This window comes from Cornus florida, unplaced genomic scaffold (genome assembly GCF_030987335.1).
Source record: "Cornus florida cultivar Cherokee Brave unplaced genomic scaffold, ASM3098733v1 CherokeeBrave_3.0.0_Hap2_Chr10, whole genome shotgun sequence".
NCBI lineage: Eukaryota > Viridiplantae > Streptophyta > Magnoliopsida > Cornales > Cornaceae > Cornus > Cornus florida.
The window spans coordinates 106,109,773-106,126,331 of NW_026775580.1; the positions used below are offsets into that span (position 1 = coordinate 106,109,773).

Genomic DNA, 16,559 nt, shown 5'->3' on the forward strand with positions numbered 1-16,559 from the left:
GTAAATAAAAACGAAAACTAAAAAATAGTAGGTGGATATATCAAGGAAACAAATTTAGTTATCAATCAATACATGTTTTCTTAAGATATCACCTTACCAATAAAAAAATACTGTAAATAAAATAAAAGATATCACTGCATCACTTAGAGACACAAAAAATTAAAGAGAATAATTTAAAAGAATTACCTGATGATTTGTCTTTTCCTCTTTATATAAACTGAACACCAATTTCACATAGAATCAAAGCTCCAGAGAATCGTTCCATTACTCAATAACAATGACAAACGCAAAACAGAAAACAAAGGAAATGCACATCAAGACACTGAAAATGCTGATTCCAAATATCATGGATAAACAGCACACTTGGAGATCATTCTAACAGAAGAGATACCAGCTTCCTTTAATAAATCACTTCACTATAGAATTGGTTTAAGTTAATAGGTTGAAAAACTCTCAAGAAAACATTATAGCGGTTCATATAACTATGTTCCTTCAAGCCTGTATTCTTTTAGCCAGACACACTGGAAGAGTGCTTTGGTTCCTACCCAAAGCCCGGATTTTCAAGAACACAATTTATTAAGCAACCAAGACCAACTTTCATTATTCCAACTACAATTGTATCGCGAAGATCATGTTTAGCTAAATCTTGATGCTTCAAATGAACCTACCGTCTCTCCAACCAAACAGTTTCTGGAAAGTAATTTCATCAACCATAAAATGCCACATGCACCAAATAAAAAATTCGGTAATAATAAATGGATTGGAGAATATTTAGATGATGAAGCCATATCTTGGACAAATGTCTACTGGGGCTAGTTGAATGATAGAATGATATTCTATGAACAACATGAAAATCCACGGAAACACCCTCAAAGAGTGGAAAAAACAAAATAACTAGACATTTTTAAATTTTCTGCTTGAAAAGATAAAAGAAGCAGTATCTAGCTTTAGAAGTGCAGCCACGGCTACAAATAATCATTCACTGAGTTACTTCTACCAAACCTCAGGTAGCCAACGAACACATACCAACATACATTGTTATTTAGAAAGGGGGATTGGGCTTGGAGTATTGTATAAACATCCAGTGATGACAACTCGATGTTAGTATTCTAAAAGGATGAACATATACTGCCATGCAAAAGCCATAGGGGAAAATTGTTGGGTTGTTAGGCTGTAGCCTTACTTACTAGAGAAGGCAAAGTTTAGAGAGCTTATAGCAGCCTCTTAAACCATTAGAACTAATATTAGGTTATACAACATATGTATGTATGCAACCAAATTAAGTCTGTGAAAAATATAAATGTATATAAGTAAGCCAATATTATGATATTTTACAACTGTATGAGCACCTAGAGAACTAATAGAACATTACTACATTGCTCATTCTGATTTTCATAAATATAACTGATATTTACTTTTGACAGGCAATAGGTAGTATTACAATCAAGAACAGTAATGAGATAAAACGCTTGATGAACAGAATACATAATAGCCTTGCATCTGTTGATTCTCCCATTTTTATTCTTCTAACCCTTTTTCTTGTTAATGTCTCTTCACGCTGTCATCTCCTCCAATAAATTTAACAAAAATGCACTATCATACATATTCTATTAAACAAACTCTCCTACTCCAAGACTTCATTTCCTCCGTCCAGTAACACTAGGCTCGTCATGTAACTAACAACACGAAAGGAACCTGGTAAACCGTAAATTTCAAGATCCTTAACTTGTTGGTCCCCAGGGTCATAGAAAACCAGCTTTCCATTGTACAATACAAATAGAAGTTCACCATTATTCAGAAAACACAAAGGGAATGAGATTTGAGCTTGCTCAATTATGAATTGTTTCGTCCATGACTCTACCACGCCATACTCGTTCATGAACCATATCTCCCACCAGTCACCAAGTCCACTTTCAAAATAGAGAATTAGAGCCAGTGACTCCCCAGAATCCGAAACAGCCAAATGGACTTTATTGTAGTTAAGACTGAGGTTATTGGGCATACCCATCTCCCAAAAAACCTCATCACTCATATCAAATGACATGATTGAGTCACAGACACCATCTTCCTTCGGTCTCTTATACGCCATCCAATGCACAGTTCCATTCACATACACATTATTAGTCCAACATTTCGGAATATAACATGGAGCCACAGCCCCAACTTTTCTCCAAAAATTACTCTTCATGGTATAAACCAACACATCAGGTATAGCTAAACGGTCCGAATCATACAAAATCTGTACTACCTTGTAATCATCAATCTTGGAAACAAACCCAAACCCAACAACCATATGAGAAAAAGAATCACGAAACCGATGAGAAAGGTGTGAATTGGGAATAAATTTAGACTTCCTAATTACAGGGTTCCACAGAATAATCCTACCAATATATGTGAAATAATTAGTATCGAACAAACAGATTAACCCTCGACTCGAACCCACAATTCTTATGTATCCATGAACACTCTTGAATGGGAATTCAAGATTCATGTGTTCATCGAATGTGTTTATGCAACGCAAAGAGTATGAATCTTTGGTGTAATCGCTGGATTCATAGTAAAGGAGGAAGTGACAACCCTGTGTAGGGTCGGAGGTGGATCGTGCGAGATGAAGCTTGATGAAGTGAGGATGAGCGATTAGAGGAGGCCATGATTTGGCTACGCACCTGAATTGCAGGAGAGATTTGATGGGTACTCTTGAGAGGATGTCGAACATCACATCGCGAGGAAGATTGGGGACTTCGCTTGACATCTCTGGAGCAAGTCAAAAGTCTGTTTCGTCTTCGCACGACCACTTTCTTGAACACAAAGAGAGCAGCAAACTGAGAGAACCGAGTCTTTACAGAGTGTGAATGTGTTGGGACTTGGAGAGCAAAACGGGTTGGTTTTGCCCAACTGGTGGTCAGCTGTTAACTAAGGTTCTGTTTGGATTGTGGATTTACACGCTGTTTGGTTCCTTCTACGAAGGGAAGAGAAGGAAAGGGAATAAAAGATTAAGACTAAGGGCATGTTGGTTTATTTTATTTTTCTAAAAATAGTTTTCAAAAATTCAAAAAATTATTTTTAGATTCGTCTTTTGACTAAAACCAAGAATTTCAGAAAAATAGTTAACCAAACAAATTTTTGAATAATTTTTTATTTTATTTTTTCATTGATAAAAAATGTACACACACTCGTCCATCCACTTTAACCATTTAGGAACTCAAACCCTTACCATCTACCATAGGTGGTGGCCACAGAGCCCTTAATAAATTTTTGTATAATTCTTATGTTCTCTAAAAAGAAAAAATTAAACCAAACCTCATTGAGCATAAAGAGAATAAATGGAGTGGCTAATAAATGACATTGAGCATTTTAGAATTAGAGTTGCTGAGGTCAAGGTGCTTAAATGACTTGCTTGATTAGCGTTTTAGAATACACACACTCACACCACAAATGACTAAGCGAACCAAACTTGACCATCCACTTTTTACTTTGAAGGCAAAAAAATACTACCAGACTACACCTTTTATTATTTTGATGAATTTTCAAGGCTATTGTGACATTTAACATGTCACATGTATGAAGTGAGGACCTTGTACCTACAAAGCACTAATACCATGATATAGATATTTTAACATGGAACACAAGAAGAGTGTCTTCACATCTGATCGTTCAGAAACTGAGACCTTTTTGTAAGGTAAAAGTGTTTGCTCATGTCATGATGTCAAGGCATTTTTGGAGCCTATTTGACGATGATTTGGTAACTGCGGATCAAGCAACTCAGTTGAATTGAGTTGGAATACTCACCCATAGCCTGTCGGTGACATCAAAGGAGATGTGAAGCGATGCTGGACTTTGTTGGTAACAAATCAAGTGTACCTGCCTAACAATTTAAGTGTACCGATGCAAAGCCCTCTACAAATGAAGTGGCAAAGCTCTACCTGCATATGCTCATCATGTTGCACACGAAGAAAAACGAATGCAAGAACTAATGCAAGAAATCTTCATCACAAAAACATTTCGAAAGAAATGCTTGATTGATATAGGATCCGTATGTATGATTATAGACATTGCTGTCGGTATCTATCACAACATTCTTCTAAGGGACATAACCTTCCAGTTGGTGAATAGGTTCTTTACAAGATCTGCTGACTTTAGGGAAGTTATTGTTCAGGGGATGGTATCTTCAGAATTGAGATTGTTAACTAATTGCTACTTCCAACTACCTAACATGTCAATTGCAACAAGAAGGTGACTGCTATGAGAGATCAACTCAAGTCCCATTTCCAAATTGGTTACAATCATTGATGATGCTATGGTGAATCGGGGAATGCACTCACCAAGGTTGCCCTTTCCCTCCAAGCCGACGTGCCAACTCCCAATCTTTTTTCACTGAAGAAAAGCAAATAAAACACTGAATCTCAATGCATTACAAGGACAAACTCACAAAATTGACAAGAGATCTAAAACAAACCAAATCCATACTGTGAGCCATAGCATGTAACAAACGAAAAATTAGAACAAATCACTTTTGGTCCAATATTAAGGTGCAAAAGAACTCTGTTCTATGCCATCATGATCTTTGCACCCCTCCCTCCCCAAAAAATTACCCACACAAAGAATAAAGAAAATAAAACAAAGACAAGGAAATATATAAATGTGGTCAAGATTGGCCACTAATTGAAAGAAATAATAGCAGCAGCCTTACTTTTTTTAAGCAAAGAACGACTGTTTTAAGAATTAATGATTTATACCTTAGAAGGGTTGAATCATCAGATGGCAAAATCTGAATAAATTTATTATTATTATTGGTATAGTCTTATATACTTTTAATTTTTGAGATAACCACACACAACTAATTAGGAATAATCAAAGCAATAATTCTAATGAACTTATTAGACATAAAATAAGTTGTTTATCATTAATGCAGATTGTACTGCATGAACTGCAACATGTCAACACCTGAAACATTTTAATGAGCCAAAATAATAGATAACCAAATTGAAAAATGAACTTTCAGAATCTACTATGAAAAAATATAGATATAGATGGTTTAATTGCATATAACCCAAAGTCAATAACATATATTATAGATATTGTATAAGCACTATATTGTTGCATTAAAAATATAATTAAAAAAAAAACACGTAAAAAATGTAAGTTTCATCAACATTCCAGTATCACTTAAATAGAGCATTCTTCAGAAAAAAATATATATAAATTAAATAGAGTATTTTTTATCACCTGTTGAACAAACATGGCACATGGATAATGAAAAACAAACAAAATCCAAAACAAGAAAAAGAAAATGATCAATACAGTAATCTAGTATCAATTTACTCTAACTTACTAAGTGTAACGCGCTTTCCATGAATTGCACATAGCATTGCATCTTCAAACAAATGAACCAAATAATCCTCTGCAGCCTACAAAAATGACCAACCATTTATTGAACATATATTTATGTCTACTTGTGATTCTTAAAGTCATAGCAGGAGCATATTCTCATTTACAAAATACTATAGACACCTTGGGATAAATTAACCAACAGCTCTAAGTAGTTTGAGAACAAAATTATGAAAATAATAAGGTACGCCACCCAAGTCTAGCACATTTGGATCTAAAACATGCGCATCATGACACGTATCTACGTGCATGTACTCAAACAAAAACCCAGACCTCCAGTCTAAAACGGAAAAAGCTAAACTACCTCCTGAAGCGCCACTAGAGCTTCAGCTGTCCACCGAGTGATTTGAGGAGCAAAACAGTTGCTAATTTCTTTCACCTGACACAGATGACAAGGACTGTAAGCATTATGTGAAGCAAACCTTATCATAATGCATAAAAATGAATACATAGCAGGTACTGAAAAGAGCAGTATTAACAAAGAACTGCACACAGTATTCTAGTGCAGTGGTAATGGGTGACTTGAAATGCACTTGTACACATCCCGAGAGATATTCTGCAATAATATGGTACTATACAAAAATTGCATTAATTAAGCACTCGGTTGCTGCTAAAAGTTTTGTGAAACCCTCACTTACGAATCCTGTTTGTTTCTTTAAGTCCGCTTAAAATAAATTGAAAGATGTGTAATAAAGTCATGCCAAATAGTGGAGTGTGTCATTCTAAATAAGATAAGAAATATGTAGCAGGATACTTGATCAAAAAGAAAATGCTTTCTGCATGATAAAAGGTGACCAACTCACATTTAAACTAACCAAATGAAAATAATAAAAAAGATGAACTCCTCAAACCAATTAAGTTAGTGGAGAACTACATGGGAAACAGCTGAACCAATTCATACAGTAATTGGCTTCTGGGGTAAAGTCGATTGTTCAACGTTTAATTCAATCAATCGAGCTGTTCGGCACAACAGTTTTCTATTTAGTTTTAAACTCCACTAAAAACCTATTCTCTTGCAACCTCTTGGCTGCCTATAAATACGTAACTTAGGGCAGACCTAAATAGACAATATTCATCTCTTATACACAGATAATACATATTTTTGAGAGAAGATCTTTGTGAATTTTTTGGGTGTTCGTCTTTCTTTTACATTAATTATATACATAAACAGTTCAATCCACACACTGTTGACACGTACTTTTGAAGATTAATTCAACACACCAGTTCAATTCACAAACAGATTGGCAAATAATATTTATTAACAAAATAGCAGTAAGACACTATAATTATATGTGGATAAGCAGCATAAAGTTGTATAGATCAGTTATGACTTTGTTGGGTTGGGTTGTAAGTACAATGTTCATCAAATCAATATACTGACAGCCTCAATTGTGCGCAGCATACTGTACTCAACTGAGTTACACAACTTAATATAGTCCTGTCCTGTTTCAATAATTCTATACCACAATCCCAGCATTCAGTTGATAATTTCAGGAAATTTATTCACAGTAAGTATATCATGTGAATGGAACCCATAAAATTGTCTTGAGAGAGCGAGAGAGATGACTAACAGTTCTAATGAAAGGAGCAGCTGGAATGAGAAGCTTCCAGGTCTTCTGAAAATGCCGTATCTCGCGAAGAGCCACCATTCCTGGCCTGTGACGGTACCGCTTCCTCTGCCTTTGCCCATCTCCGGAACCTGAACATCAAATGCTCCAATCATTTCTGAACCAAAATTCATCATCAACACACAAGAATGCACAAATGATATGAGTTTGGATTTGAAATTAGAAAAATTTAGGTAAACTTCGTATTAATTTTTTTACAATTCCAAATGCAAGGCCCCAAAGAAAATTTTAAAATTAAAGGAAAATATAATATAAAAACAAAACAAAAAACAAAACAAAACAAAACTCACTTGGTGGAGCAAGCCTCGAACTTCTTCTAGAAGGTGTCTGCAATTAAATTAGAGAGTAATAAAAAAAATAAAAAACATAATAATGATGACAATATGACATTCATGTGTGTGTGTGTGAGTGAGTGAGTGAGGGAGAGAGATTGGTACCGAACTCGGTCCGGGAGATGCTGGTGAAGTCACCCCTGCAGCAATGATTTTAGAGAGAGAGAAAGAGAGTAATTAGGGTTTGAGAATGGAGTAAATGAAAATTCTTAGAAATTTTGAGATAGAGATGAGGACCGGAGGGTTGTCGGCGATTTCGTTGCTTTTTAGCGACATGTTTTCTCCTCGCCATGTGTTTGTTGAAATGCCAAGTTGTTTGAACGGCTATGAAATTCCTTGTTGTGATGATTCTCAAAATTTTTATATCTTATTTTCGGTAGATGGTGAAATCCAAAAAGAGATTCATTCTTTTCCCGCTCAATCTCATTTTGATTTGGGAAGAGAGGATGTCGTTGCTACAGGGCTGGGAAGTGGGTGATCCACCGCTGCGACCCACTGTTTGGGTTCCGGTGCACGCGGATGATCGGGTCATTGGATTTGATTAGACATTTTTTTCTTTTTACTACTAATAATTTGCATTGCATTTTTTTACATTTACACTTTATTTTCGTAGAAAAGGTTACACAATTTTTCTTCAAATGTTCTCTCGTACTTCACGTTTATTTTTAATTTATTTTTTTACTTTTTTGAAATAATTATGTCATTTATTTTTAATAAAAAAAATCAAATAGAGAGTAAATATTTTTGTTCTTTTTGTTTCCTTTTATTGGAAAGGAAGAATCACACAGCATTGCTACGGAAATCTTCTCCTCTGTCACCAAAAGATTTTTTTGCCAATAGACCCTTTTTCAAATATCACTCAAGATGCAGGAGCTTGGAAATCTCTCACCTCATATTTGCTGACGACCTCCTCCTATTTTTCTATAGGGACCTTACATCTGTTTCTACCCTTAAAAGGGTTATTGATCACTTTAAGGCCCTTTCGGGACTCTGCATTAATTGCTCAAAGAGCAAATCTTCCCCTCTAGAGTGGACAGCTCACACACAAGTGGTTTTGATAACTTGTTTGGCTTTGAGTGTGGATCATTACCTATTATGTATTTGGGGGTGCCATTAGCCTCCACTAGGCTCAAGGCCTCAAGGCTGCAAATTGCAAAGGGCTAGTGGAAAGAATCACATGTAGAATCAATCACTGGTTTTCTACTTTCCTATCTTATGCGAGTAGGGTTCAACTGATCCAATCGGTGCTATACAGCATGGTTAACTATTGGTCCAGTTTTGTTGTCCTTCCTAAATCAGTTCTTGTTGAGGTTAATCAATTGATGAAGAACTTTCTATGGACGGACACGAAGGATAACACACTCTGGGGCTAAAATGGCTTGGTCTAGAGTTTGTCAACTTAAAGAATGTGAAGGCATTGGGTTTAGAAGTCTTAAAACTGCGAATGTGGCTACCTCCTTTAGGCATATTTAGACTTTCCTCTCAGATCGTAGAGAGGATCTTTGGACATCATGGGTGAGACTCAACTAGTTGAGGGAGATATTTATGGACTATTTGCATCCCATAGGCATGTTCCAGTAATTGGAAGAAAATTCTTCAGCTTAGGGGTTTGGCAAGATCCATGCTTCGAAAGAGGGTAGGTAATGAGGAGATGACCTTCTTCTGGGAAGACAATTGGTTGGATGGAGTGCCTCTATCTTTGAGGGTAGCTGATGGGTTCATAAGGGACTCGCCCATTTCACCGAATCAAAGGCTCTCTACACTCACCGTGAATGGAGTCTGGGCTTTCCCTGAGGAATTGGTTGATAGGTTTCCTGAGCTTGCCCATATTGATCCGCCGAGCACTTCCAATTATTCAGCTATATGGACACCATCACCTACAAGTTCTTTCTCACTTGGCCACACCATTGGTTGGATTGACACACCCTTTCTGGTAACTTAGCTCAACCTTCATCATAATTATTTCCTTTCATTTGCCTCACAGGAATGGTCTTCTAAGTTTATTTACAGTTAGTTCTGGAGTCGTGTTTGTTTTTCAGTGCTTTGTCCCCAAATTATATAATCGTTGGTTGGTTGGCATTGGTTTGGGTGGTGGGCCTGTGTACTCAAATTGGTTTCTAGAGTTTGTTCTTGTTCCTAATAGAGGCAAATGGATGGTCTTTTTTTCAATTTTCTGGGCAATTGGAACAATACTTAAGGCTTCACTTGCATGGGTTTGTCCAAAACTTCCTCAGTGATTCTAGTCATTTTTCAAGGGACTCTTTGAAGATCTCATTACATAAAACTAAAATAGAGTTTCATCTCTATATGGAGTTTCATCGTTTTGCTCTGCTACCTTTTAAATACCTGTTATATTTGCTCCAATTGCTGTGGTATCTCGGTTTATTTTTGGTGGTTTGAATGGTGTGGCTATTGTTTGGTTCATAGAACTAAGGCTTCTGTTGATATTCACTGGTGGGCTTGGAATTTCTGGGATTTTTTGTATAGCTGGGGATTGCCTCTTGATACATGTCTAGAGGCTTAAGCCTTTTTCTTATTAATACAATGACTGACTTATCCCAAAAAAACATAAAACTACCTAAAGGCCCGGATATAAACTCTCTCACTGAGTCATTAAATTCATCTAGAAGGTAATGATGTTACTCATAAAGACCATTGAATAAAAGAGACTAGGTCCCCAAAAACTGTATAATGCATCGGGATTTTCAGTGCAAGTGGAACTAAGAGAAATCAGGGAAAACTAAAAGGTCAACAGCAACCACTAACCCCTACTGCTTGGAATTCCAAGATGTACATCTTAAACGAAGGGGAACTTCTTGTTAACATGGAGAGGTAAACAACTTAGTGCGCAAATAACCACAGATTACACAAAATTAGGGGTGGCAAATGGGCGGGTTGAGCCAGTTTTGAGTTATGTTGAAAATGGATGGGTTAAGACTCATATTTAACCCGTTCAGAACGATTTGTGACCTCGATATTTTAAATGATTTATTAATTAAAATTTAAAGGAATTATTAATTAAAATTAATTACTTTTATTTTATTTTAAAAGATTTATTTGATTTAATTTAAATTAATTGTGATTATTTTAATTCTTAATTGATTTGTTTTATTGAGTGTTTAGATTAATTGTTTTATTTTATTTATATTTCGTGAATTATTGATGTGCTGATTGTAGTGTGTGTGCTTAATTATTGATTGAATTATGGCGTATTGATTTTTATTGGTATGGTATGACTTAGTTGTAAATTCTTGTTTATTTATGTGCTTTATATAATTAGTTATTTTAATTTAAGTGTTTATTTAATTATTTTATTTATTTAAATTAATTGGATTGGGCTTAAGAAAAGTTGGACCAAAAGATATGGTCTTGGGCTTGGATGAAGCCTTGTTAGGTTAATTAATAAAGACTCATGGTTATTTGATTATTTAAATGATCATTTTTGTATAATTATAAATATATATATTTAATTATATAAAAATATAATTAATTAATACATGTTATGGAAGATATATATATAGATATATATTTATGGATATATATAGGATATATGATTTAATTAACTAATAGTTAATTATGGAAGATATATATATATATATATATATATATATATATATATATATATATATATACATATACATGTAATATAATATATGTTTATTATTATATTATTTAAAGATAATTATTATTATTATTATTATTTAATTTGATAATCCTACTAGGAATAGGATTAGGGTAATTAATGTGTATAAATATACAGATAAGGTTTTATTGTTAAAAGCTTTTCACGTTAGAAAATAAGAGAGATAGAGAGAAGAAGAGAAGGCTGACAGAGAGGAGGCCGAATCTAAGAAAGAAGACGCCGAAATTGGAAGAGACAATCAAAACTTGAAGCATCGATTTCGTTTCGAAACCTTCAGGTGAATTATTCTCTAACTTTCCTTTTAGGACTCATAAGAATTTCAACTTGAGTATCAATATTTAGATTTAAATTTATTTGTTTAAAAATCATGGTTAGATCGTAATAATTAAAAGCATAAATTATTATATTTATTCTTTTCTAATTTTGGATTTTAAATTGATATATGTATAGGTGTTGTATGTATATTTTAAAATCAATTTATAGGTTGATCTTGAACCTATTAGGGTTTCTGGAATTTTTCTATAATTTCTGAAATTTTTCTGTATTTTTCTGGATTTGTTTTTTATTTTTCTGATATTTTTTGAATTATATATATACAATTATTTATGTGTATAAATATAATATATATACTGTATATATAAACGCCAATGTAGGGTTTAGTAATCAGCGCACTCAAAATTGGGTATGATTCGGTGCGGCACGACACACATCACTGTGGTGCGCGCGCATCACAAAGGGTTAGCTGATGATCAAAGGGGAAATCCAGTGCGGCGCGACATATTTTATTACGGTGCACACACAGATTCAGAGGCTAAGATGTGATGATGAAGGACGGATGGTCCAATGCTTTGCGGCGCATGGAGACATGGTTCGCGCTTGCCTCTGAACCGTAGATAGGGTCTAGTCAACATAGGAATGATGCGGTGTAGCGCATCTCAACAAACACATGGAGTACCAACCAACCAGAGGATACCACGTCATCTAGAGAGTAATCAGGCGCATGGGCAGTCGGTGAGAGCGCGTGTACGGGCGTGAAGCTACATGGCTGCTTGTAGTGGCGCGTGGAGGCACATGCAGAAGCTTTAGGCTTGTTTGGCAGCGCGTAGGGGCGCGTGAGCAGGTGTTTGGAGCCTCGAAAAGGTTTTGTGGGGTCTGGTGAATTTTTAGAAATGGTTTTAAGCGGTTAGGGTTGAAAACAACCACTAAATAAGTTGTTCTTGGTGTCCTGAAAGCCATAAAGTGTTACTACGAGGATTAGTAGCATTTATTTTGAGTAAATATAATAAATTATTATATTGTTATGGAATGAGGTGTGTATATGTGTGTGTGTGTATATATGTGTGTGTGTGTGTGTACACACATAGGTTTAATTAAATTATGATTCGTATAGAAGGATATATATATATATATATATATATATATATATATATATATATATATATATATTTGTATATAGTATTTAAATAATCGAGGATTATTAGGGAAGGATTGTACATATTTGATATGTCTGAATAGGCTGGTTGTTTAAATAAATAATATATTTATAATATGCATAAGATTGGTTATGTATGATTTAGCTTATTGATAAGTTTAAAAGTGGTACATGGCTAAATTGTACGCATGGATTAGTTGCTAAAGGCTTAAATAAATTGCTTAATTATTTGTATAAATACAATACATACATAAGAAGCTTCATTAGATTGCAAGTTTAAAAGTATAAATATATATATACTTGTGGAGGCATGGTTTAATTGCCATGTATAAATAAATATACTTGTGGAGGCATGGTTGAATTGCCAATGTATAAATAAATATATACTTAAAGGAGGCATGGTTGAATTGCCGATATATAAATAAATATATTTATAATGGCATGGTTGAATTGCCAAAGTTAAAAAGATAAAAAAAGAATTGGCAAAGCGTAATTAAATTGCTATGTGTTAGATGATTAAAATTTCATCTATGGTTATTGTATGTATAGGTTGGATTATAATTTGTTATTCTTAAATTGAAATAATCGAGTATTTACAAGTTAGTATATTATTATATATATATATTAATAAAATAATATTGGAGAAGGTATGGATGAACTGTCAAAGTATAAGCTTTATGATTTAAATAAATAAAATCATTCATTAGTGGTTATAGGGTTTTGGATTAAAGGAATTATTCCTTTAATTATGGTTTATTATTTAAATAATTAAATAATTATTTAAAACGAAATTAAGGTTAAAAGGTTTCTCTTTAAAAGAGAAGGAGATTGTGGATTAGTTTAGGTAGGATTATGTTTTAATCATGATTTAATGGTTTTGCAAATTAATGAACCTATTAATGGAAGTGACGGTTATAATGTATATAATTATTTATACATATGTGTATCTTTATTAAACTTAAAAACTTTATTAGGTTTGATTCTGATCAGAGATGATCTGCTTATTGGTTTTCAGAGGCTTGGTAGAGAGAGATTGATCGTAGAGTTTAACTCACGATTTATTTTTCAAGTTATTAGAAGTTTAAGTCTCAAGGTTGAAGATCCGCAGTTAGAGGACTTATCTATTCTTTTTATTTTATTTCAAAGTAGGATATTATTACTTCAGTAATTATTAATGGATTTATAGATAGTGGATTTTGGTTAAGGGGTTCTTCAGTTACAGGATTCCCGAATTGTAACCATTGTAGAGTTATTAATGAAAATATTTATTTATTAGTTTTCTTCAACGGTTTATTTATTCTTTATTATTCATCTTTGTATTATGTGCTTATTTAAATACTTTAATTGTTTTGATATTCCCTGATTTTGTGCGCGGACTTGATCAACCCGTGTTCCAAAATCAGGGGGTATCACAGTTTGAAAATGAACATATTGAAAATAGGCAGGGTCAATCCGTTATGACCCGTGAACCTATTAATTATTATTTTATTTTATTTTTTAATTTTTTTTATACTTTCAGAAAACTAATGAAAATTTAATAATGGAGAGATATGAATTATGAATACGAACCATCAACTAAAAATATAGGATTAGTTACCAAATGTTTACAGCTTTATTAATAATGAAATTTTAATAATAGAGAGATAGGATCTATAAATATGAACCATCAACTAATTATTGTATATGTGTATATTAATAAAAGAAATAAATTAAAGTATATATATCAAATAAAAAAAAATTGTTAAGAAATAGCTTACACTTTCATAAAAATAATGAAAATTTAGTAATGGAGAGATAAGAGTTATGAATACGAACCATCAACTAATTATTGTATGTGTATATATTAATATATGAAAGCAATAAATTAAAGTATATATATCAAATGAAAAAAAAAAAAACTAAAATGTTAAGAAATTCTCTATACTTTTAGAATAATATATATAAAATCGAAATTGAACTCAATGCATATGATTATAATTTAGACAACCCCATGTAATACAATGATATATTATGATTTCAATTCGTATAAACAATTAAAGTAAAAACAAAATAATAATAATAATAATAAATAAAAACATATGTATATTCAGTATTTTGGACCTGATTATAACTAACTTATTGAACCAGATTATGTAAAAGATTTGAACTTTGAATAACAAATGTAATGGGATTTAATCTGATTCACACCATGCACTAAAAAAATATTTTGTTTTACAAATACTAAAATCAAATTGAAACACACTTAAATCCTCAAAAACTACCATCATGAAATATTTGAACTGTAAGATCCAAAATGAACTCATTCTATTTGATCAAAATTTACTTGAACTATAAGATCCAAAATGAACTACTTTTAGAGTTAATTATAGCTAACTTCATGTTGATGGGTTGACCTGAATCCATTAGTTAGGACTAATCCATTTGAACATTATTCATATTTAATGTAAGAAGGGTTATATTCAACCATAAATGGAGAAATACCAAATGGAGCCTAACTTCCTGAAGGCTTACCGAGATAATTGAAGAATTAATTTATTCAGTTTTAAAAAAATTTAATCTGTAGCAAACAAGTATCACAAATTCGATAATGAATTGAAAAAGCAAACACCTTTCACTTGAATGACCAATATTTTTCCATAAATAGTATCGTTTATTTTTAAAAAGACATTATACTAATAAAAGAAAAAAATGAAGAGTTTTAATAAATAACATATATAAAGCCTTGATAAGAATTAAGGTTAAGGTTACCTAGTATTGCTGTGGGAGTTGGAGAGTAATATTTTTCCATAAACAATATCGTATATTTTTAAAAAGACATTATACTGATAAAAGAAAAAAACCGAAGAGTTTTAATAAATAACATATATAAAAAATGACTTGGTAAGAATTAAGGTTAAGGTTACCTAGTATTGCTGTAGGAGTGGGAGAGTCATAGTTGCCTTCAATTCCAAATATCTTCAAGAATTTACTGCAACCAATAAAATTGTACTTTCTTTATATAACAAAACTTCTATATATAATTAAATAAAGCAATTTTATTTGGTATGAACAACTTGATCAGAGATCCATACGAATCTCTATGCATTTTTTAAATCACATACGTACCCAGTTTGTTTTTTTTATGGAGGAAGAATATGTAGAGGAGCGCAAAAGGTAGCTTGTTTCAGCCAAAAGAGAAAGGAAAATAAATGAGATATTTTATTTTAGTACTAATATATGAAAATGTACAAATGTTATTGAGCTAATGAAAAACAAATATCTATATATATATATATATATATGTATATATGTGTATATATGTGTGTATATATATATATATATATATATATATATATATGAAAATTGTAGAACCGTAATATGAAAAATGGAAGAAGAATGAGAATGCCAAATGCATTACTTCCATTGCTAAAGAAGGTAGTAATGCATTATTTAATCCGAATTAAACAAAAAGATGAAGTTTCAGGTAAGTCACAAGACACATATTGTGATAATGAACCATCACATAATTTAAGAAGAATAAATGTTAAAAAACTTTGTGGACAATGAACCATCACATAATTTAAAAATACTATTAATAATATTTTTTTAATTTAAAATAATATAAAAATGTATAGAAATAATTAAATTTTTATACATACATTTTAAAAATAGTATAGATAGATAAGAATATTACATTGAAAATTTAAGTCACTATGAAACTGAAGTTGGTGAACGTCTGTTTTAAAAACAAAAATGATGCTATTTTATTTTTTTTCATTTTTGTTTTCTTTTTGTTGCTTGTATTTTATTTTATTTTTAAACAAAAATAATAAGTTTTTTTTTTTTTTTTTTTTTAACATCTTTTTGTTTCCTTTATTTCTTGTTTTAACCTTTCTGGAGGCATTAACCATTACATATAGTTGATATAAATGTTAATAAAATTTCTAAATTTAAAATAAGAAAAAATATTTGAAAATTGAGAAAATGCCTAAAGTTGGGTGGGCACGTGTTTTGAAAAACAAAAAATGGTACATTTTTTCCTTTCCCTTTTAGTTTTCTTTTTTTGTTTGTTGTGTGTGTGTGTGTGTTTTTTTTGGTACCAACTTTTTTTTTTTCCTTTTACAATATGTATATATTTTTTCTATTTGGAATAATGT

At 32.3% G+C, this 16,559-nt stretch overlaps 2 protein-coding genes across 2 annotated transcripts; both read right to left on the reverse strand.

The window, feature by feature from the left end:
* Positions 1-1,279: 1,279 nt before the first annotated feature.
* LOC132276757 (F-box protein At3g07870-like) lies at positions 1,280-2,875 on the reverse strand. Its single transcript, XM_059778345.1, has one exon. It carries the CDS (start codon positions 2,750-2,752, stop codon positions 1,625-1,627), a length of 1,128 nt encoding a protein of 375 aa, XP_059634328.1. The 5' UTR covers positions 2,753-2,875; the 3' UTR covers positions 1,280-1,624.
* Positions 2,876-4,019: 1,144 nt separating this feature from the next.
* On the reverse strand, positions 4,020-8,115 carry LOC132279705 (histone H3-like centromeric protein CENH3). Its single transcript, XM_059781734.1, has 7 exons — positions 7,586-8,115; positions 7,454-7,488; positions 7,307-7,343; positions 6,960-7,087; positions 5,693-5,767; positions 5,333-5,408; positions 4,020-4,374 (listed from the first exon to the last, which is right to left on the reverse strand). Exons 1-7 carry the CDS (start codon positions 7,638-7,640, stop codon positions 4,319-4,321), a joined length of 462 nt encoding a protein of 153 aa, XP_059637717.1. The 5' UTR covers positions 7,641-8,115; the 3' UTR covers positions 4,020-4,318.
* Positions 8,116-16,559: the final 8,444 nt, after the last annotated feature.

Coding starts and splice junctions, on each gene's coding strand:
- LOC132279705 (XM_059781734.1), bottom strand. CDS start 7,640: ATGGCGAGGAGAAAACATGTCGCTAAAAAGCAACGAAATCGCCGACAA. Junction 7,088..7,306: donor TTCGAGGCTTGCTCCACCAA/GTGAGTTTTGTT, acceptor TTTGATGTTCAG/GTTCCGGAGATGGGCAAAGG. Junction 5,409..5,692: donor CTCTAGTGGCGCTTCAGGAG/GTAGTTTAGCTT, acceptor TCATTTTTGTAG/GCTGCAGAGGATTATTTGGT.
- LOC132276757 (XM_059778345.1), bottom strand. CDS start 2,752: ATGTCAAGCGAAGTCCCCAATCTTCCTCGCGATGTGATGTTCGACATC.